The sequence below is a fragment of the Schistocerca nitens genome, chromosome 3 (assembly GCF_023898315.1).
Source record: "Schistocerca nitens isolate TAMUIC-IGC-003100 chromosome 3, iqSchNite1.1, whole genome shotgun sequence".
In the NCBI taxonomy this organism is placed as follows: domain Eukaryota; kingdom Metazoa; phylum Arthropoda; class Insecta; order Orthoptera; family Acrididae; genus Schistocerca; species Schistocerca nitens.
In genome coordinates, this window is record NC_064616.1 from 890381371 (window position 1) to 890400348 (window position 18978).

General features: G+C 43.8%; 1 protein-coding gene and 1 pseudogene across 6 annotated transcripts in view; one reads left to right on the plus strand and one right to left on the minus strand.

Annotated features, from left to right (window-relative positions):
• Window positions 1-18978, plus strand: part of LOC126248944 (organic cation transporter protein) — a 308493-nt gene that overhangs the window by 91667 nt on the left and 197848 nt on the right. The window contains exon 1 of one of the 6 annotated variants that reach the window (XM_049950464.1): window positions 6490-6582. The exons of the other annotated variants lie outside the window; for them this stretch is intronic. Within the exon in view, the coding sequence (XP_049806421.1) occupies window positions 6553-6582 (30 nt within the window). The 5' untranslated portion in view covers window positions 6490-6552. Of the gene's footprint in view, window positions 1-6489; window positions 6583-18978 lie in introns of those variants that run through there. 6 annotated transcript variants of the gene reach the window in all.
• Window positions 2323-2441, minus strand: LOC126249958 (5S ribosomal RNA; annotated as a pseudogene).

The window sequence follows — 18978 nt, forward strand, 5'->3', positions numbered from 1 at the left end:
TTGCCCTCCCTACGAGTCAATAATGTACAGAAACGCTCGCAAAACTTTGTGAAGAAACTGATGATAGATTTCTTTTGTGAGCCTTCCAGATTTTGTAGCTGTCGCCTGCACTTTCTGATGCCGTTCCATTAATTGTTTGCCGCGCGGGGTAGTCACGCGGTCTTACGCGCCTTGCCACGGTTCGCGCGGCTCCCCCGTCGGAGGTTCGAGTCCTCCCCACCGAGCGAGTCAAACCCGCGTCCGGCGATCCTGATTTACGTTTTCCGTGATTTCCCTAAATCGCTTCAGGAAAATGCCGGGATCGTTCCTTTGAAAGGGCACGGCCGATTTCCTTCCCTATCCTTCCCTAATCCGGGCTTGTGCTCCGTCTCTAATGCCCTCGTTGTCGATGGGACGTGAAACACTAATCTCCTCCTCCTCCTCCTCCTCCTCCTCCTCCTCCCTCAGGTATGGGTGTGTGTGTTGTCCTTAGCGTAAGTTAGATGAAGTTAGCCTAGGGACCGATGACCTCAGCAGTTTGGTTCCAAAGCAACTTACCACAAATGTCCATTAATTGTTGACGTCTTGATGGATTCGAGGACCACATTTTTCACTATCTCTCGAAGCCAAGCGAAAACTGTTGGTAGCAGTTTTCTTGAAGGCGTTGTTGTTGTTGTGGTCTTCAGTCCAGAGACTGGTTTGATGCAGCTCTCCATGCTACTCTATCCTGTGCAAGCTTCTTCATCTCCCATTACCTACTGCAACCTACATCCTTCCGAATCTGTTTAGTGTATTCATCTCTTGGTCTCCCTCTACGATTTTTACCCTCCACGCTGCCCTCCAATACTAAATTGGTTATCCCTTGATGCCTCAGAATATGCCCTACCAACCAATCCCTTCTTCTAGTCAAGTTGTGCCACAGATTTCTCTTCCCTCCAATTCTATTCAATACCACCTCATTAGTTATGTGATCTACCCATCTAATCTTCAGCATTCTTCTGTAGCACCACATTTCGAAAGCTTCTATTCTTGTCTAAACTATTTATCGTCCACGTTTCACTTCCATACATGGCTACACCCCATACAAATACTTTCAGAAATGACTTCCTGACACTTAAATCTACATTCGATGGTCAGAAATTTCTCTTTTTCAGAAACGCTTTCCTTGCCCTTGTCAGTCTACATTTTATATCCTCTTTAATCAGTGTCAATTGTGATGATAAAATCTATTTTTAAGAATATTTGAAATCTGTATTTCTTTTGCCGTTAATTTCAATGTATTTCACCATGTCATAAACCACACTGATGTCACATACTTTTCAACAATAACTTTAAAAATATCTAAGTTCGGGTTTGAACACGGAGCACAAAATTTCGAAACTATGCTCTTAGCCATTGCGCTACCAACAGTCTTATTATTACGCTGCGCAGTGGTAGCACACTGGACTCACATTCGGTAGGACCACGGTTCAATTCCGCGTCCGGCCATCCTGATTTAGGTTTTCCGTGATTTCCCTAAATCACTCCAGGCAAATGCTGGGATGGTTCCTTTGGAAGGGCACGGCCGACGTCCTTCCCCATCCTTCCCTAATCCGATGAGACCGATGACCTCGCTGTTTGGTCTCTGCCCCCAAATAACCTAACCTAACCTATCACGCTGCGCGAGTAGCCTCACGAAGTCGCTTTGAAACTTTGACCGTCATTTCCTGGGGAGTTATTGCGTTTTGAACGTAAGTCAAAATAGGCGTGCCTTCCTACCAAGTTCCAGTTCCATCAGAGAGCGACTTACGGCAGCTACCCCTTGTAACAGCATCGCACTGCGTTGATGTGCTATTCCTCCCTGCAGTCGTGCACAACAATGTTCAAAAGTCTATGGATACACCTGATGTTGTCCGGGCTCTGGTTTGTGCCTGCTTGCGCCGGCCAATCAGAGCTACGTGCAGTGAGATCGTGTCACTCTCGCGTCCTTTGGTGGCGTGTATGCGTGTGAGAGTTGTGTTTTTAAGTGTCTCTGATAAGTGTAAGTGACAATAATGGGTGAGTGTAGTGTGGTGTCATGTTTGTGTTGAATGATGACAGATGGGAGATGGTGAAACCCGGTGCCGGCACATAGTCTACTCTCGAATAGTACCACAGAGCATTCTATGCTCTGTGAATAGTACCAGAGGGCCGACCTTGATGGCCCCGTCCGACGGGCGGATCACTATCAACAATGTCACCATGCTCTCATTTCATGAGACACTGCGACTGGAATTTCGTTCAGGACACTGGCACAAACTCTGGTGATCAAGAAGTTTACGCCACCACCCCTCCTTCCGTTTTTCGTTAAGGCAAAGGGAAAGCAGCAAACAGCCTGTGGCGTGCCCAGGTGCTTACCCATATAAGTACTGGCCACACCGAACGTTGCTTAACTTCGGTGACCTGACGAGAACCGGTGTATTCAACGAAGCAAGGCCATTGGCTGCTTGATACAGAGTAACTGGAATCAGTTTAGCTGAGGTCGAAGACGGATCAATTTATGTGGGAGTGAAATAAATTCTAATGTAGTACTTTAATTACATTCCTGCTGGTCGTTCACCTAACCCGGTTATTTGCAATTCACTGGAAATGCTACACAAGAGGGCATCGCTTACAATTAATAAATATGCACACAAAATAGCTTCCCAAACCGCGTATATGACAGGTTGTTCACTGGATGGAAGGTATGCAATGTAGGGCTAACAAGCTAATCACCACAATATTTACTATAATATGTTCGCATCGAGAAATATAAAAAATAGCATCGTCAGTAGTGACTGTTTCTATGCAGTCGAATGCCTAGCATTGAGTTGCAAATTAGACAAATTAGAAGTATTAGAGAGGAGGGCTATGAGGAATATTTAAGAATTCATAAGAGGCATAGAAGCCAGGAAATTAAAAAGTTATGATGAAACGGTATGAAACAGAAATAACAGAAGCAATAATGAAAAAAACTTCCACAACATAAAACTAGAAGCAACAGAACTCAATGTTCCACAAGAAAAGATTTAAGAACAGAAGTCTTTCGTAGTGAAAGTGGTTAAGAGAAAACGTGTGAAGTGGTCTGAGGAAATAAAAAAAGGGACAATGAGAAAAATGGAAAGAATATTGAAAGAGAAGAATACTGTAAACGAAAAAGAACTGCAACTCCGCAAGCCAGCATACGTACGATGCGTGATGGAGGGTACTCTGTACCATTGTTTCCTTTCCTGTTCCACTCGCAGATAGAGCGAGGGGTAAACGAAAAAGAACTGCAACTACGCAAGCCAGCATACGTACGATGCGTGATGGAGGGTACCCTGTACCATTGTTTCCTTTCCTGTTCCAATCGCAGATAGAGCGAGGGGAGAACGATTGTCTATATGCTTCCATACGGGCCGTAATATCACTTTTCTTATCTTCGTGGTCCTTACGTGAAATGTACGATGGCTGCAGTAGAATAAATTACAGTGAAATGAATACCCTTAGCTGCATACAGGCTTTGATCTAAGTCAACGGGGACAGTTGAAAATATGTGCCTCAACGGCGACTCGAACCCGGGATCTCCTGCTTACATGGCAGACGCTCTATCCATCGGAGCCACCGAGGACACAGCGGATAGTGCGACTGCAGAGACTTATCTCTGGCACGCCTCCCGTGACACCCACATTCGCAACTTAATTGTCCGCACTATATTCATAGTGCCCCTGCCCATTATACTCATTACTCGCGGCGTTACTGCCGATTCTCGTAAGAGTTCGGGCACTGTTTGTGCATCCGCACAGAAGATGATGGTCTAATGGCCGGTGAGCCTTAATTTTATATAGCAGTAGAATAGTTCTGCAGGCAGCTTCAAATGGCGGTTCTCTAAAGTTTCTTAATAGTTTTCCTTAAAAAGAACGTCGCATTCTCTCCAGGGATTCCCATTTGAGTTGCCGAAGCATTTCTGTAATATCTGCGTGTTGAACGAACCAACTGGTAACAAATCTAGCAGCCCGCCTTTCAATTGCTTCGATGTCTCCCTTTAATCCGACCTGGTGCGGACCCCAATCACTCGAGCAGTACTGAAGAACAGGTCGCACTAGCATCCTATATGCGGTCTACTACACAGATGAAACGCACTTCCCTAAAACGCTCCCAATAAACCGATGTCTAACATTCGCCTTCCCTGCAACAATCCTTACATGCTCGTTCCATTTCATACCTCTTTGCAACGTTACGCCTAGATATTTAATCGATGTGACTCTGTCCAGTAGCACACTACAGATGCTATATTCGAACATTATTGGTTTGTTTTTCCTACTCGTCTTCATTAACTTAAATTTTTATACATTTAGAGCTAACTGCCACTCATCATACCAACTAGAAATATTGTCTAAGTTCTTCTGTATCACCCTACAGTCACTCAACGACGACACCGTCTCGTACACCACAGCATCATCAGCAAACAGCCGCATATTGCTGTTCACCCCGTCCGCCAGATAATTTATGTATAGAGAAAATAAAAGCGGTCCTATCACACTTTCCTGGAGTACTCCTGAAGATACCCTTATATCTGATGCACTCTCTCCGTCGACGACAGCGTCCTGGGTTCTGTTACTTAATAGATCTTCGAGCCACTCACATATTTGGAAACCTATTCCGTAGGCTCATACTTTGTTAACAGTCTGCAGTGGAGCACGGAGTCAAATACGTTTCGGAAACCTAGGAATGTGGAATCTGCCTGTACCTTTCTGTAACTAAATAATAGTAATAATAATAATAATAATAATAATAAGCAATCTGCCTGTACCTGGCTGTAACTAAATAATAATAACAATATTTATTAATATTTTGATCATTTTTCAATTATTTTATCACTTCTAGGATATATCACTAAGCTTACATCAACAATTTGGTGGCACCTGACTGCACTGAAACAATGAAAACAAAGAAGCAGCAGCAGAAATTTTCTTTATACGAAAGCAGCAGTAGATACATCACACATATTGTTACCTGTGTCAAAGTCAATAATTCATGTATCCTTCAAAGCTATAGAAACTATCAGATATCAACTTCTTTCCCAACCCTTTCTTTAAAAAATCCAATATTCTGTGTTCTTTTTCCTGCAGGAAATCCAGTGAACATCGTTTCAGATTGATGTCATACTTTCCTTTTATATATTATTTTAAAATGTTGTTGTGCTTCGGGAGTCAACAAAGAGGTCATACAGAACTTAGCTCACCGATCCCTAAAGACAGCGAAGTAGATGTTGGCCGCAATGGCGCAGTCATTAAGATCCTGAATTCCCCTTTGGTCGGAGCGACTTTTAAGGCCGCATTCTCTATCCAGGTGGTAGGTTTGTGTCGTTTCTACAGATCACTCGAGGCGATTGTTGCAATGATCTTTCAGAGAGGCCTGAGCCCGTCGCCCCCACCCACATCCATGCCACCTTGTTCTAGCTGTCTAACGAGGTCATCTCGATGCAGTTTCCTTCTTTTTTGGTCTCGAATTTAGTTGACATCAGATAAGAAAGAAAGCGAGGAAGCGAGCGTATCACAGCGAGACCTCCTCCAATTGTGTTTGGTCAGCTACTTAGGCCGCAATCTGGGCCAGCAGTGCGATAATATAGAGCAGAGGTTCCCAAACTTCTGTTTGTCACACCCCCTTCTGCCAAAAAGAAAACTTCCGTGCCCCCCACCCCCTAAAAAAATATAGAGATTTTTATTAATTATCAAGAAACTATTGAAAAATTTGTGATGGTGACGTCATGTAACATGGTGGGCTGTTAATGTATCGAGTCGCAGTTATTACGTCATCAGTCTAGTCTAGTGATTATAAGCCACTCCTAAAGTAAAGAAAGTCCTTGGTAAACAAGGAAAAATATTTGCGACCTTTACAGATTAGTGGATGCGGGCCATTATTTTAAGTTGAGTGTAGCTTATTACTTTCACTCATTATCAAAAATAGTCACGGTGTTAACGAACATCACTGATTTGTAAGCCTAAAGCGCTCCCCATTGTCATTGCGCATAGGTTGGCATTTATGTCAACGGCGACAGTTACCGAACGGCGACAAACGCCCAGTTCTCAGAACCAGACAAAAAATAAAAAATAAGTTTTACGAAATAATTTTGCAGACTACATAGAACTTTAAAAAATATGAATAAGACAACTTCCTTACCTTGATTACATTCCCTTGCTGCACACCATTTCTTCACCAGTATACGATTTTAGATATTGAGATAGGATTGCGGGAAGTGGGACGCCAAACGATTGCGTTTTGTACCATAATCTATCATTAATACCTGCACATTCATTTTTATTAAAATATCGATATTAAAAAGAAATATTACGTTTATACCGCTAACTCTACCCGCGCCCTCCTTGCAACATCATCAGCCCCCCCCCCCCCCCCCCCCCCCCAGGGGAGCGCCCACCAGTTTGGGAACCTCTGATCTAGGATGCAGGTACGGTTTCCCGTGACCGGCGTTGATAAGGCCGGCCGACGTGACGTATGAGCAGATGCTGGGCCTCCAGCGTTGGCGTTCAGTAGTGGCCGAGCAGTGGCTCTGGGAGGGTGTCACACGCGTCCGCCATGGATATCTCGCCGGACACCCGGATTCTCGTAAGTGGCTGTTCTGCACTTATGAACTCAATTTACTCCCAGACAGAGCGAACAGATTACTAATTTAATTACGTTGTCGATTTGAGATAAGTGACTGTAGGCCGGCCGCTGTGGCCGAGCGGTTCTAGGCGCTTCAGTCCGGAACCGCGTTGCTGCTACGGTCGCAGGTTCGAATCCTGCCTCGGGCATGGATGTGTGTGATGTCCTTAGGTTAAAGTAGTTCTAAGTCTAGGGGACTGATGACCTCAGATGTTAAGTCCCATACTGCTTAGAGCCTTTCTTTTCTTCTCTCTTTTTGACTGTATGAGGCACTTGTGTCAAAAACAAAGCAGTAGTTTGACCGAACTGTAAAACAGGTTTATCTTGCAAAACTTCCAAAAACTGTTGCCTAAAAACAACTATTTACCTCTCTTTCTCTCACTGTGTCTCTCTCTCTCTCTCTCTCTCTCTCTCTCTCTCTCTCTCTCTCTCTCATCGCACCCCAACCCTTACTTCCTAAGTGCCAAAGCACAAGTAACATAAAATAAAATTCCGTGAATTTTTCTTAAATTATCAGCCAGGAACATTTCGAATAACTGTGTCTCTAATTTAAATAGTCTCATGACACCAGTATCTCAAATTTTTGAAGTTTTATTCACAACATATTCAGCTCTGTACTGAAGGCAGATTTGCCCTCACTCTATGTTAGTGGAATTCTAATAGCTGTTCAGGTACATTTCTGTCCAGAAAATTTAATACTCATCATATGTATTTACTTAAAGTAAATACTCACACGACGTTTACCGTAAGGCAGTAATTCAATATTCATGTTAAAATAATGTTGGTTCAAAATTTTTCCCCTCATGCGGTTTATTTTCTTTGTGTAACAACCAAAGAAGTATTTTTGAGCTTCACTTTCGGCCCTAGATCTATATACTACGCTTCAGCTGTACAGCACATGCTTACCACTTTCTTACGACACGCAGTGTTTTGCAAGACAAAAATGGTTCAAATGGCTCTGAGCACTATGCGACTTAACTTCTGAGGTCATCAGTCGCCTAGAACTTAGAACTAATTAAACCTAACTAACCTAAGGACATCACACACATCCATGCCCGAGGCAGGATTCGAACCTGCGACCGTAGCGGTCACGCGGTTCCAGACTGAAGCGCCTTTAACCGCACGGTTTGCAAGACAAGACAAATATTCAACGAAAGACAAGGGTGATGTAGCTGGCAGTGGAATTTTAGCACTAATGGCGTCTAAACTGCCGTACCGGTAAAGACGTTGTGCCTTTGATTATTAGAAGTGAAATCAAATTTTAATGTTAAAAATAATGAAATAGGCACGTTTCAATGCGAGAGCGTAGGAATAATCGTAGCGCTAACTTCAGAATATCTAACTCCAATACATCGCCAAGCAATATCCATTGTAACCACACAAACGCACGTAACCAGTCTCAAAGTATGTAATTTGTTTTATCAAAAAAAGCAATTTGAAGTACATATTACTTGCACTTAACAGGTCTCTTTCGGTGTTCTCGTTGATTTTATTTCAACCGACTCGTGTTGCTTCCTGTTCTGACAAACGTCGAAGATTTCGTTTTGAATTTAGCTCATGGAGCATCTAATACTTCCTTTTTAGCGTCTTCTGTAGGCTTAATATCTCGTTTCATTTTTGTAGTACCATTGTTAGTAACCTTAGTCATGGCGCTCTTCAGTATAATTGATAGTTTGTCAAAGGCTAGTGCGATACATCATATTTCCAAACGCTCATCAAGGTATAAATGTAATTTTTCTCACGCCATGTTTTCGTTAACGTTACTAGTTATTTGAATGTTTGTCAGGTAAACTGTAGTGAGCACTTGTATACGTCACGTAATTTCACCAGACCAATTGCTAGTGATCATGCCTGAAGACACATTTTATCGAATTCTAGTTAGAAACCACACAACATCATGCAGAAGTAATTATTCTGATAATGAAAAGAAACTCAAAAATGTTTCTCTCAATTTCAGAAACGTAAATTCTCAGCGATATACATACTGCTAAATAATACTGCAGATTCGGTTTTGTCGGCATTCATTGCCACCCATGGCTGCACCTCTTTTCTACTCGTATTGGTTGGAGGAGACTCACGCTTATTTCATATGACTTCCATCGGACATTTATATTTTCAGTACATCTACATCTACATCCATATTCCGCAAGCCACCTGACGGTGTGTGGCGGATGGTACTTTAAGTACCTCTATCGGTTCTCCCTTCTATTCCAGTCTCGTATTGTTCGTGGAAAGAAAGACTGTCGGTATGCCCTTGTGTGGGCTCTAATCTCTCTGATTTTATCCTCATGGTCTCTTCCCGAGATATACGTAGGAGGGAGCAATATACTGCTTGACTCCTCGGTGAAGGTTTGTTCTCGAAACTTCAACAAAAGCCCGTACCGAGCTACTGAGCGTCTCTCCTGCAAAGTCTTCCACTGGAGTTTATCTGTCATCTCTGTAACGCTTTCGCGATTACTAAATGATCCTGTAAGGAAGCGTGCTGCTCTCCGTTGGATCTTCTCTATCTCTTCTATCAATCATATCCGGTACGGATCCCACACTGGTGAGCAATATTCAAGCAGTGGGCGAACAAGTGTACTGTAACCTACTTCCTTTGTTTTCGGATTGCATTTCCTTAGGATTGTTCCAATGAATCTGTCTGGCATCTGCTTTACCGACGATCAACTTTATATGATCATTCCATTTTAACTCACTCCTAATGCGTACTCCCAGATAATTTATGGAATTAACTGCTTCCAGTTGCTGACCTGCTATATCAGTACCCAGCAAAGTGAACTGAGATAAGTAGCAATGACACGAATTTCAAAACAGGTAATTTGACTGGATCCAGGAAATTGTACAGATTTGACGAAGAATGCCGTACAGCTTGAAAATATACTTAATCGGGGCTTCAGGCACTTGTAGAAACATTACGTCCTTTGCATTAGTTCTATTTAGCCAATTAATTTGCAATTTAGGCAAAAACAAAATGCATTATTCACAAAGTTACTACCGCTAATATTATATAAATATTTTGAAGTATATCTGACACATTCACATATCGTGACTCATTTCTTAAACAATTCCTTCATTATAAATAAGAAAATTTTTATTATGCAGGGAATCCTTGCGTAGATATCTCATTCATAAAACATGCGGAACAATCGCTCCCATGCTGTAGAATTTTACAGCCATGCCTGACAGCGTCGAAAAAGTAGCATCCACATCACACTTTACAACGCGTCTACACGACATTTTTTTATCGCTCCCCCTTTACAGACCTATCCGGAGGCGATGAATGCCTGACAGAATCCTTCTTCTCAGTACCAACCGTAGCGACAATGGTAGTTTATATATTTCACTACAGGCAACATCGTACAGGCAACGTCGTATTCGAGGTGATTTTCCCGCTGGTTGGGGAGGATGCGTCAGGTTAGTTACTGCAAAAAATGGTTCAAATGGCTCTGAGCACTATGGGACTTAACATCTGAGGTTATCAGTCCCCTACAACTTAGAACTACTTAAACCTAACTAACCTAAGGACATCACACATATCCATGCCCGAGGCAGGATTCGAACCTGCGACCGTAGCAGTCGCGCGGTTCCGGACTGAAGCGCCTAGAACCGCTCGCCCACAGCCGCCGGCTGTGTTACTGCATCTTCTGATAACTGTACTAAGTGAATGTAAGATGTGATGACTAGTAGTGTTGTTATTTGTAGTTATGGTAATGAACTGAACGGACAGCGTGAACCTTGATGCTGTCGGACATAAGGCCGGCCTGCCTGGCACCAAAGGCAGTGAAGGTTGGGGTTAATTTGTAGGGCGGAGAGGGATCGAGGGGGCTTCTCCATCTAACGAATGGACCTCCATCAACAACACTTCTCCAAGATACACTGTTCAGTGGTATGACGTTTAATTTGGAAAACTGACGCACAGTGTAGCGATTGTCAGCTGTAAGGCACCTCGTTTGCCCCCTTGCCGGCTAAATGATTAAGACGAAAATTTCTTTCACCACCAGGAAACGGACCGACATCCGTCAGTTCAAGCGTCAACGTGGTAGAGTAAATGTTCGCTAAAAGGTACAAGTTATTAATTGAAATGTGACAAATATCTATGGTTTTGTGAATATATTGAGGTATAACAGCCCTTGACGCATTCATGTCATTTTCACTTTCCCTTTTTTCCTTTCCATTTGCTTATTTCTGTTCCTCGTTAAGGCGTTAGATGTGTACAACAGAAGGTACGCTACATGTACAAGACTTCGTCTTGAACTGGATTTGTTAATCTGCTTATACAGGTTGGTCCATTGATAGTGACCGGGCCAAATACCTCACGAAATAAGCGTCAAACGGAAAAACTACAAAGAACGAAACTTGTCAAGCTTGAAGGGGGAAACCAGATGGCGCTATGGTTGGCCCGCTGGCTAGCGCTGCCATAGGTCAAACGGATATCAACTGCGTTTTTTAAATGGGAACCCCTATTTTTTTATTACATATTCGTGTAGTACGTAAAGAAATATGAATGTTTCAGTTGGACCACTTTCTTCGCTTTGTGATAGATGGCGCTGTAATAGTCACAAACGTATAAGTACGTGGTATCGCGTAACATCCCCCAGTGCGGACGGTATTTGCTTCGTCATACATTACCCGCGTTAAAATGCACCGTTTACCAATTGCGGAAAAGGACGATATCGTGTTGATGTATTGCTATTGTGATCAAAATGCCCAACGGGCGTGTGCTATGTATGCTGCTTGGTATACTGGACGACATCATCCAAGTGTCCGGACCGTTCGCCGGATAGTTAAGGAAACAGGAAGTGTTCATCCACATGTGAAACGTCAACCACGACCTGCAACAAATGATGATGCCCAAGTAGGTGTTTTAGCTGCTGTCGCGGCTAATCCGCACATCAGTAGCAAACAAATTGCGCGAGAATCGGGAATCTCAAAAATGTCGGTGTTGAGAATGCTACATCAACATCGATTGCACCCGTACCATATTTCTATGCACCAGGAATTGCACGGCGACGACTTCGAACGTCATCTACAGTTATGCCACTGGGCATAAGAGAAATTACGGGACGCTGACAGATTTTTTGCACGCGTTCTATTTAGCGCCGAAGCGTCATTCACCAACAGCGGTAACGTAAATCGTCATAATATGCACTATTGGGCAACGGAAAATCCACAATGGCTGCGACAAGTGGAACATCAGTGACCTTGGCGGGTTAATGTATGTTGCGGCATTATGGGAGGAAGGATAATTGGCCCCCATTTTATCTATGGCAATCTAAATGGTGCAATTTATGCTGATTTCCTACGTAATGTTCTACCGATGTTAGTACAAGATGTTTCGCTGAATGACAGAATAGCGATGTACTTCCAGCATGATGGATGTCCGGCACATAGCTCGCGTGCAGTTGAAGCGGTATTGAGTAGCATATTTCATGACAGGTGGATTGGTTGTTGAAGCACCATACCATGGCCCGCAAGTTCACCGGATCTGACGTCCCCGGATTTCTTTCTGTGGGGAAAGATGAAGGATATTTGCTATCGTGATCCACCGACAACGCCTGACAACATGCGTCAGCGCATTGTCAATGCACTTGCGAACATTACGGAAGGATAACTACTCGCTGTTGAGAGGAATGTCGTTACACGTATTGCAAATGCATTGAGGTTGACGGACATCATTTTGAGCATTTATTGCATTAATGTGGTATTTACAGGTAATCACGCTGTAACAGCAAGCGTTCTCAGAAATGATAAGTTCACAAAGGTACATGTATCACATTGGAACAACCGAAATATAATGTTCAAATGTCCCTACGTTCTGTATTATAATTTTAAAGACCTCCCTGTTACCAAATGTTCGTTTAAAATTGCGAGCCGTATGTTTGTGACTATTACAGCGCCATCTATCACAAAGCGAAAAAAGTGGTCCAACTAAAACATTAATATTTCTTTACGTACTACACGAATATGTAATAAAAATGGGGGTTCCTATTTTAAAAAAACGCATTTGATATCCGATTGACGTATGGCAGCGCCATCTAGCGGACCAACCATAGCGCCATCTGGTTTCCCCCTTCAAGCTAGACAAGTTTTGTTCTTTGTAGTTTTTTCGTTTGACGCTTATTTCGTGAGATATTTGGTCCGGTCACGATCAATGGACCACCCTGTATATACTCTGCGAGTCACTGTTCAATGTAACCAGTACACTTCGTAGCAATGTTAGCCAGTCGCTGTTAAATCCCTATCAATCCCTAGCGTTTTTTCACGGTGGAAAAAAATCACCTTGTAGTCTGTAGTTGTGCCACCAACTCATCAGTTGTCCAAAACGAATCAGATGTGATGATAATTCCTTTGGTGACCCCTTTTACGGGGCCAAGTAAAAATAGCTGCTAGCAAAGCTTCCGCTGATACTGTTTTCTCAACAGTAGGTACAACAAAACAATCACAACCGCCAGCACTGTACTGACGCTGCTATACGCAGCAACAGCCGAATGCTGTCGGCGTTGCCCGACCGGAGCCAAGCTGGAGTCGGCTCGAACGCGCTTGTCGCCGCTCGCAGAACCTTTGATTCGCTCAGCGCCGCCCTACTTGAGCTTTAGCCCTACTCCACTTGCAGCGCCGCTGTAATCACTCGCACTGAACTACAGTGGTTTGTTTCGCCATTGCTGCTCTATTCGCCGCGCCGCGCTCTCTGGTTGTGCTGCGCCGCTCCAGTATAACCACAACCTACGAAAGTCACTCGCTAACAGTCGACTCCCTTTACTGAAACCAAATTTTGCTGTCGTAATTCTTCTTCTGATGTTCATGCTGCAGCTCTTGTCTTCTTTCATTAAGGTCCATAAACAACAAAATTGATCAGCTACTTGTCTTTCATTTCTTTCTCCTTCGATTTCAAATGCTCTTCTTATTTTTGCTTTACTTACTGTAATGATGTTGGCATTTTGAGTATTTAGTGTAAGTTCAAACTTTTTAGTGATTGTTGCTAATTTTAGAAAGCACTTTTTGCATATATTTTCACCATCAGCAGTTAAGGCAATATTATCCTCAAATCTTACGCAGTCAGTGGGAATTCCATTCGCTTTGACTCCAGGTGTTCTTCCTTTAAAGTTCTTCATAGGGTTTTCGATTAAAAAAGTTAAAAATTTGTGGTGATAATGAGCATCCTTGACTTACTCATTTTCTAATTTTAGTTTTGTATAGCTCTCCTTTATTCTCTATCCTCACACGTTGCTTTTCACATATGTTAAATATTATTCTATCTATCCAGTCTAAATGTGTATCTTTCAAGATCTTGAAGTATTTGTCCAAACGAATGCAGTCAAATGCATTTTCTAGATAAGTAATGCCTGTGTACAGGGGTTGGACAAAAATATGGAAACATCAAAAACACGACTCATTACCATGCCTAATACGGTGTAGGAAACCCACTGGAATTCAGAACAGCTTCCAGTCGTCTCGTAATGGATAAAGACAGGTTCTGAATAGGTTACAAAGAATTTTATACAATTATTCGTGCATAACAGTGGCAAGTTCAGATAACAATGATGAAGGTGGATAGCGATCTTTCCAAAGTAGACCACAAAGACTCAATAATACTGGAATCTGATGACTGCAATTTGCGGAGCGGAAGGTTTGCACTTCTGTCACATTGAACGATTCTCTTCAGTCGTCGTTGGTCCCGTTCTTGCAGGATCTTTTTCCGGCCGCAGCGGTGTCAGAGATTTGATGTTTTACCGGATTCCTGATATTCGTGGTACACTCGTGAAACGGTCGTACTGAAAAATCCCACTTCATCGCTACCTCGGAGATGCTGTGCCCCATTGCTCGTGCGCCAACTATAACACGACGTTCAAACTCATTTAAATCTTGATAACCTGCCATTGTAGCAGCAGTAACCGATCTAACAACTGCGCCAGACAGTTGTTGTCTTATATAGGCGTTGCCGACCGCAGCGCCGTATTCTGCCTGGTTACATATATCTGTATTTGAATACCAGTTTCTTTATCGCTTCAGTGTATAATAGGTACAGATGCCATTTTTTATGTCTGTTTCTATATTCCAACACGTATCATTCATCCACTGCTCCTTAACTTCTTTACGTTATTCGTGTGATGGTGCTCTTAACGTGTTTCTTTTTACGTATTTATTCTTTTGTGTCATAGCCTGACGCAAAATAAGCTGGTCACTGTGTCGAAACACGTAGTGTGGAAACCAAGATCGATGCTACGCTGAGAGACGAAAATGTAGTAAGGAGCGAATGTTACTACTGGAAGTAACGAGAGCACAAATTAGTATCATTAAACAAATTCAGAATCATCTTAAACACTACTGACACAGTCCGATTTGTAATTCGAAGTCCAGTTCCACAAAGCGAGGTAACTTATGTTTCAGAATCGGCATAAGATCCAGCCGACGGGCCGGGTATTGATTTCCTGCAGCGGACCAACTGCCGTCACCATGTGACGCATTTGCACCGCCCCCTTGAGTTGCGGCCCTTTATCTGCTACACGTACTGTATAATATCACTACCACCCTGTCTCCATATCACTGGAGTAGCAATGTGTTAGACATTACTTGAGAGGATTTTTCGCTCTGCAGCGGAGTGTGCGCTGGTTCGAGTGTTCGGTGAGTATTTGGCGAGTGTTATCAGTGACAAAGGGTATCACCTGGAATGCCCAGAGAAGTTTGATAGGATCACTGTTATTCTCTGTGTGCGTAAATGACTTGACGGACAGGGTGAGCAGCAATCTGTGGGTGATTGCTGATGACGCTGTAGTGTACGGGAAAGTATCGTCGTTGAGTGACTATAGAAGGATTCAGGGAGACTTAGACAGAATTTCTAATTGGTGTGATGAATGGCAGCTAGCTCTAAATTTAGTGTAACTTAATGCAGATGAGTAGGAGCAACAATTCCGTACTGTTCCCCAATACAGCATTAGCAGTTTGCTGTTTGATACAGTCAAGTCGATTAAATATCTAGGCGAAACTTTGTAAAGCGATAGGAAATGGAACGAGCACGTAATGGTTGTAGTAGGGAAAGCAGATGGTCGATTTAGGTTTACTGGGAGAATTACAGGGAAGTGTGGTTCATCTGTAAAGGAGACCGTGTATAGGACACTAGTCCTATCCATCCTTGAGTACTGCTCGAGTGTCGGGATCCGCACCAGGTTGGATTAAAGGAAGACATCGAAGCAATTGCGAGGCGAGCTGCTAGATTTGTTACTGGTAGGTTCTATCAACACGCAAGTATTACGGAGATGCTTCGGGAGTTCAAAATGGGAATCCCTGGAGGAAAGGCGACGTTCTTTACGAGCAACACTATTGAGAAAATTTAGAGAATCGGTATTTTAGGCAGACTGCGGAACGGTTCTATTGTCACCAATGTGCATTTCACATACGGACCATAAGACAAGAAAAATTAGGGCTCGTAAGGAGCCATATACATACCTATTTTTACAATGAAAAGAATACCCTTAGCTCCATACAGGCGTTGATATAAGTCAACGGGGACAGTTGAAAATGTGTGCCCCGACCGGGACTCGAACCCGGGATCTCCTGCTTACATGGCAAACGCTCTATCCATCGGAGCCATCGAGGACACAGAGGATAGTGCGACTGCAGGGACTTTTCTCTGGCACGCCTCCCGTGAGACTCACATTCGTAACTTATTGTCCCGCACTATATTCATAGTGCCCCTGCCCATCATACTCATTACTCGCGGCTTTACTGCCGATTTCCGTAAGAGTTCGAGCACTGCTTGTGCATCCGTACAGAAAAAGATGGTCAAATGGCCAGTGAGACTTAACTGTACAGTGTGGTCCATTGATCGTGACCGGGCCAAATTTCTCACGAAAAAGCGTCAAACGAAAAAAACTACAAAGAACGAAACTTGTCTAGCTTGAAGGGGGAAACCAGATGGCGCTATGGTTGGCCCGCTAGATGGCGCTGCCATACGTCAAACGGATATCAACTGCGTTTTTTTAAAAATACGAACCCCCATTTTTATTGCATATTCGTGTAGTACGTAAAGAAATATTAATGTTTTAGTTGGACCACTTTTTTAGCTTTGTGATAAATGGCGCTGTAATAGTCACAAACATATGGCTCACAACTTTAGACAAATAGTTGGTAACAGGTAGGTTTTTCAAATTGAAATACAGAACGTAGGTACGTTCGAACATTTTATGTCGGTTGTTCCAATATGATACATGTACCTTTGTGAAATAATCATTTCTGAGAACGCATGCTGTACGGAGTGATTACCTGTAAATGCCACATTAATGCAATAAATGCTCTAAATGATGTCCGTCAATCTCAATGCATTTGCCAATACGTGTAACGAACGACATTCCTCTCAACGGCGAGTAGTTCGCCTTCCGTAATGTTCGCACATGCATCGACAATGCGCTGACGCTTGTTGTCAGGCTTTGTCGGTGGATCACGATAGCAAATATCCTTCATCTTTCCCCACAGAAAGAAATCCGAGGGACGTCAGATCTGGTGAACGTTCGGGCCATGGTATGGTGTTTCGACGACTAATCCACCTGTCATGAAATATGCTATTCAATACCGCTTCAGCCGCACGCGAGCCATGTGCCGGACATCCATCATGTTGGAAGTACATCGCCATTCTGTCATGCAGTGAAACATCTTGTAGTAACATCGGTAGAACATTACGTAGGAAATCAGCATACATTGCACCAATTAGATTGCCATCGAAAAAATGGGTGCCAATTAACCTTCCTCCTATAATGCCGCACCATACATTAACCCGCCGAGGTCGCTGATGTTCCACTTGTTGCAGCCGTCGTGGATTTTCCGTTGCCCAATAGTGCATATTATGCCGGTTTACGTTACCGCTGTTGGTGAATGACGCTTCGTCGCTAAATAGAACGCGTGCAAAAAATCTGTCATCGTCCCGTAATTTCTCTTGTGCCCAGTGGCAGAACTGTACACGACGTTCAAAGTCGTCGCCATGCAATTCCTGGTGCATAGAAATATGCACTAACAACTGCACTGCTCTCTCCACCGTCAGCCATTGCGTTGTCCGTGGTGAGAGGCAATGTCTGAAATTTGGTATTCTCGGCACACTCTTGTGTGCCGGACCGAGACTCGAACTCGGGACCTTTGCCTTTCGCGGGCAAGTGCTCTACCAACTGAGCTACCCAAGCACGACTCGCGGGACGGGGCGTGAGTCGTGCTTGGGTAGCTCAGTTGGTAGAGCACTTGCCCGCGAAAGGTAAAGGTCCCGAGTTCGAGTCTCGGTCCGGCACACAGTTTTAATCTGCCAGGAAGTTTCATATCAGCGCACACTCCGCTGCAGAGTGAAAATCTCATTCTGGATGTTTCTGCACATTCGTCAAAGGTAGGCGGAGAAGTGGATGACGCACACATAACCTATACCGTAATAGACGGCGACGGACAGTCACCTCTGATAGTGAACGATGGGTTCCACTGTTCCACTAGAGCCGAGGAGGACGCAGATTTGTCGTGCAATGCTATTCGGATGAAGTGTCGATCTTCTCAGGGGGTGGACTGAGTGGTGCGACCTGACCCATCTCGTCGTGTTTCGTGAACCATTCTGCACACACCCGTTGAACTGCCGAAACACTACGTCCCACACGAGCAGCAATCTCCCGGGTGTATGCATCACATTCCCTCATGCCAATAATGCGCCCTCGCTCAAACTCACTAATTTAACGGTACGGTTCGCGCATACGTCTGCGAGACATCCCGCACGTCTGCTCAAGTCACACTAATACGAGGGCAGTTCAATAAGTAATGCAACACATTTTTTTTCTCGGCCAATTTTGGTTGAAAAAACCGGAAATTTCTTGTGGAATATTTTCAAACATTCCCGCTTCGTCTCGTATAGTTTCATTGACTTCCGACAGGTGGCAGCGCTGTACGGAGCTGTTAAAATGGCGTCTGTAACGGATGTGCGTTGCAAACAACGGGCAGTGATCGAGTTTCTTTTGGCGGAAAACCAGGGCATCTCAGATATTCATAGGCGCTTGCAGAATGTCTACGGTGATCTGGCAGTGGACAAAAGCACGGTGAGTCGTTGGGCAAAGCGTGTGTCATCATCGCCGCAAGGTCAAGCAAGACTGTCTGATCTCCCGCGTGCGGGCCGGCCGTGCACAGCTGTGACTCCTGCAATGGCGGAGCGTGCGAACACACTCGTTCGAGATGATCGACGGATCACCATCAAACAACTCAGTGCTCAACTTGACATCTCTGTTGGTAGTGCTGCCACAATTGTTCACCAGTTGGGATATTCAAAGGTTTGTTCCCGCTGGGTCCCTCGTTGTCTAACCGAACACCATAAAGAGCAAAGGAGAACCATCTGTGCGGAATTGC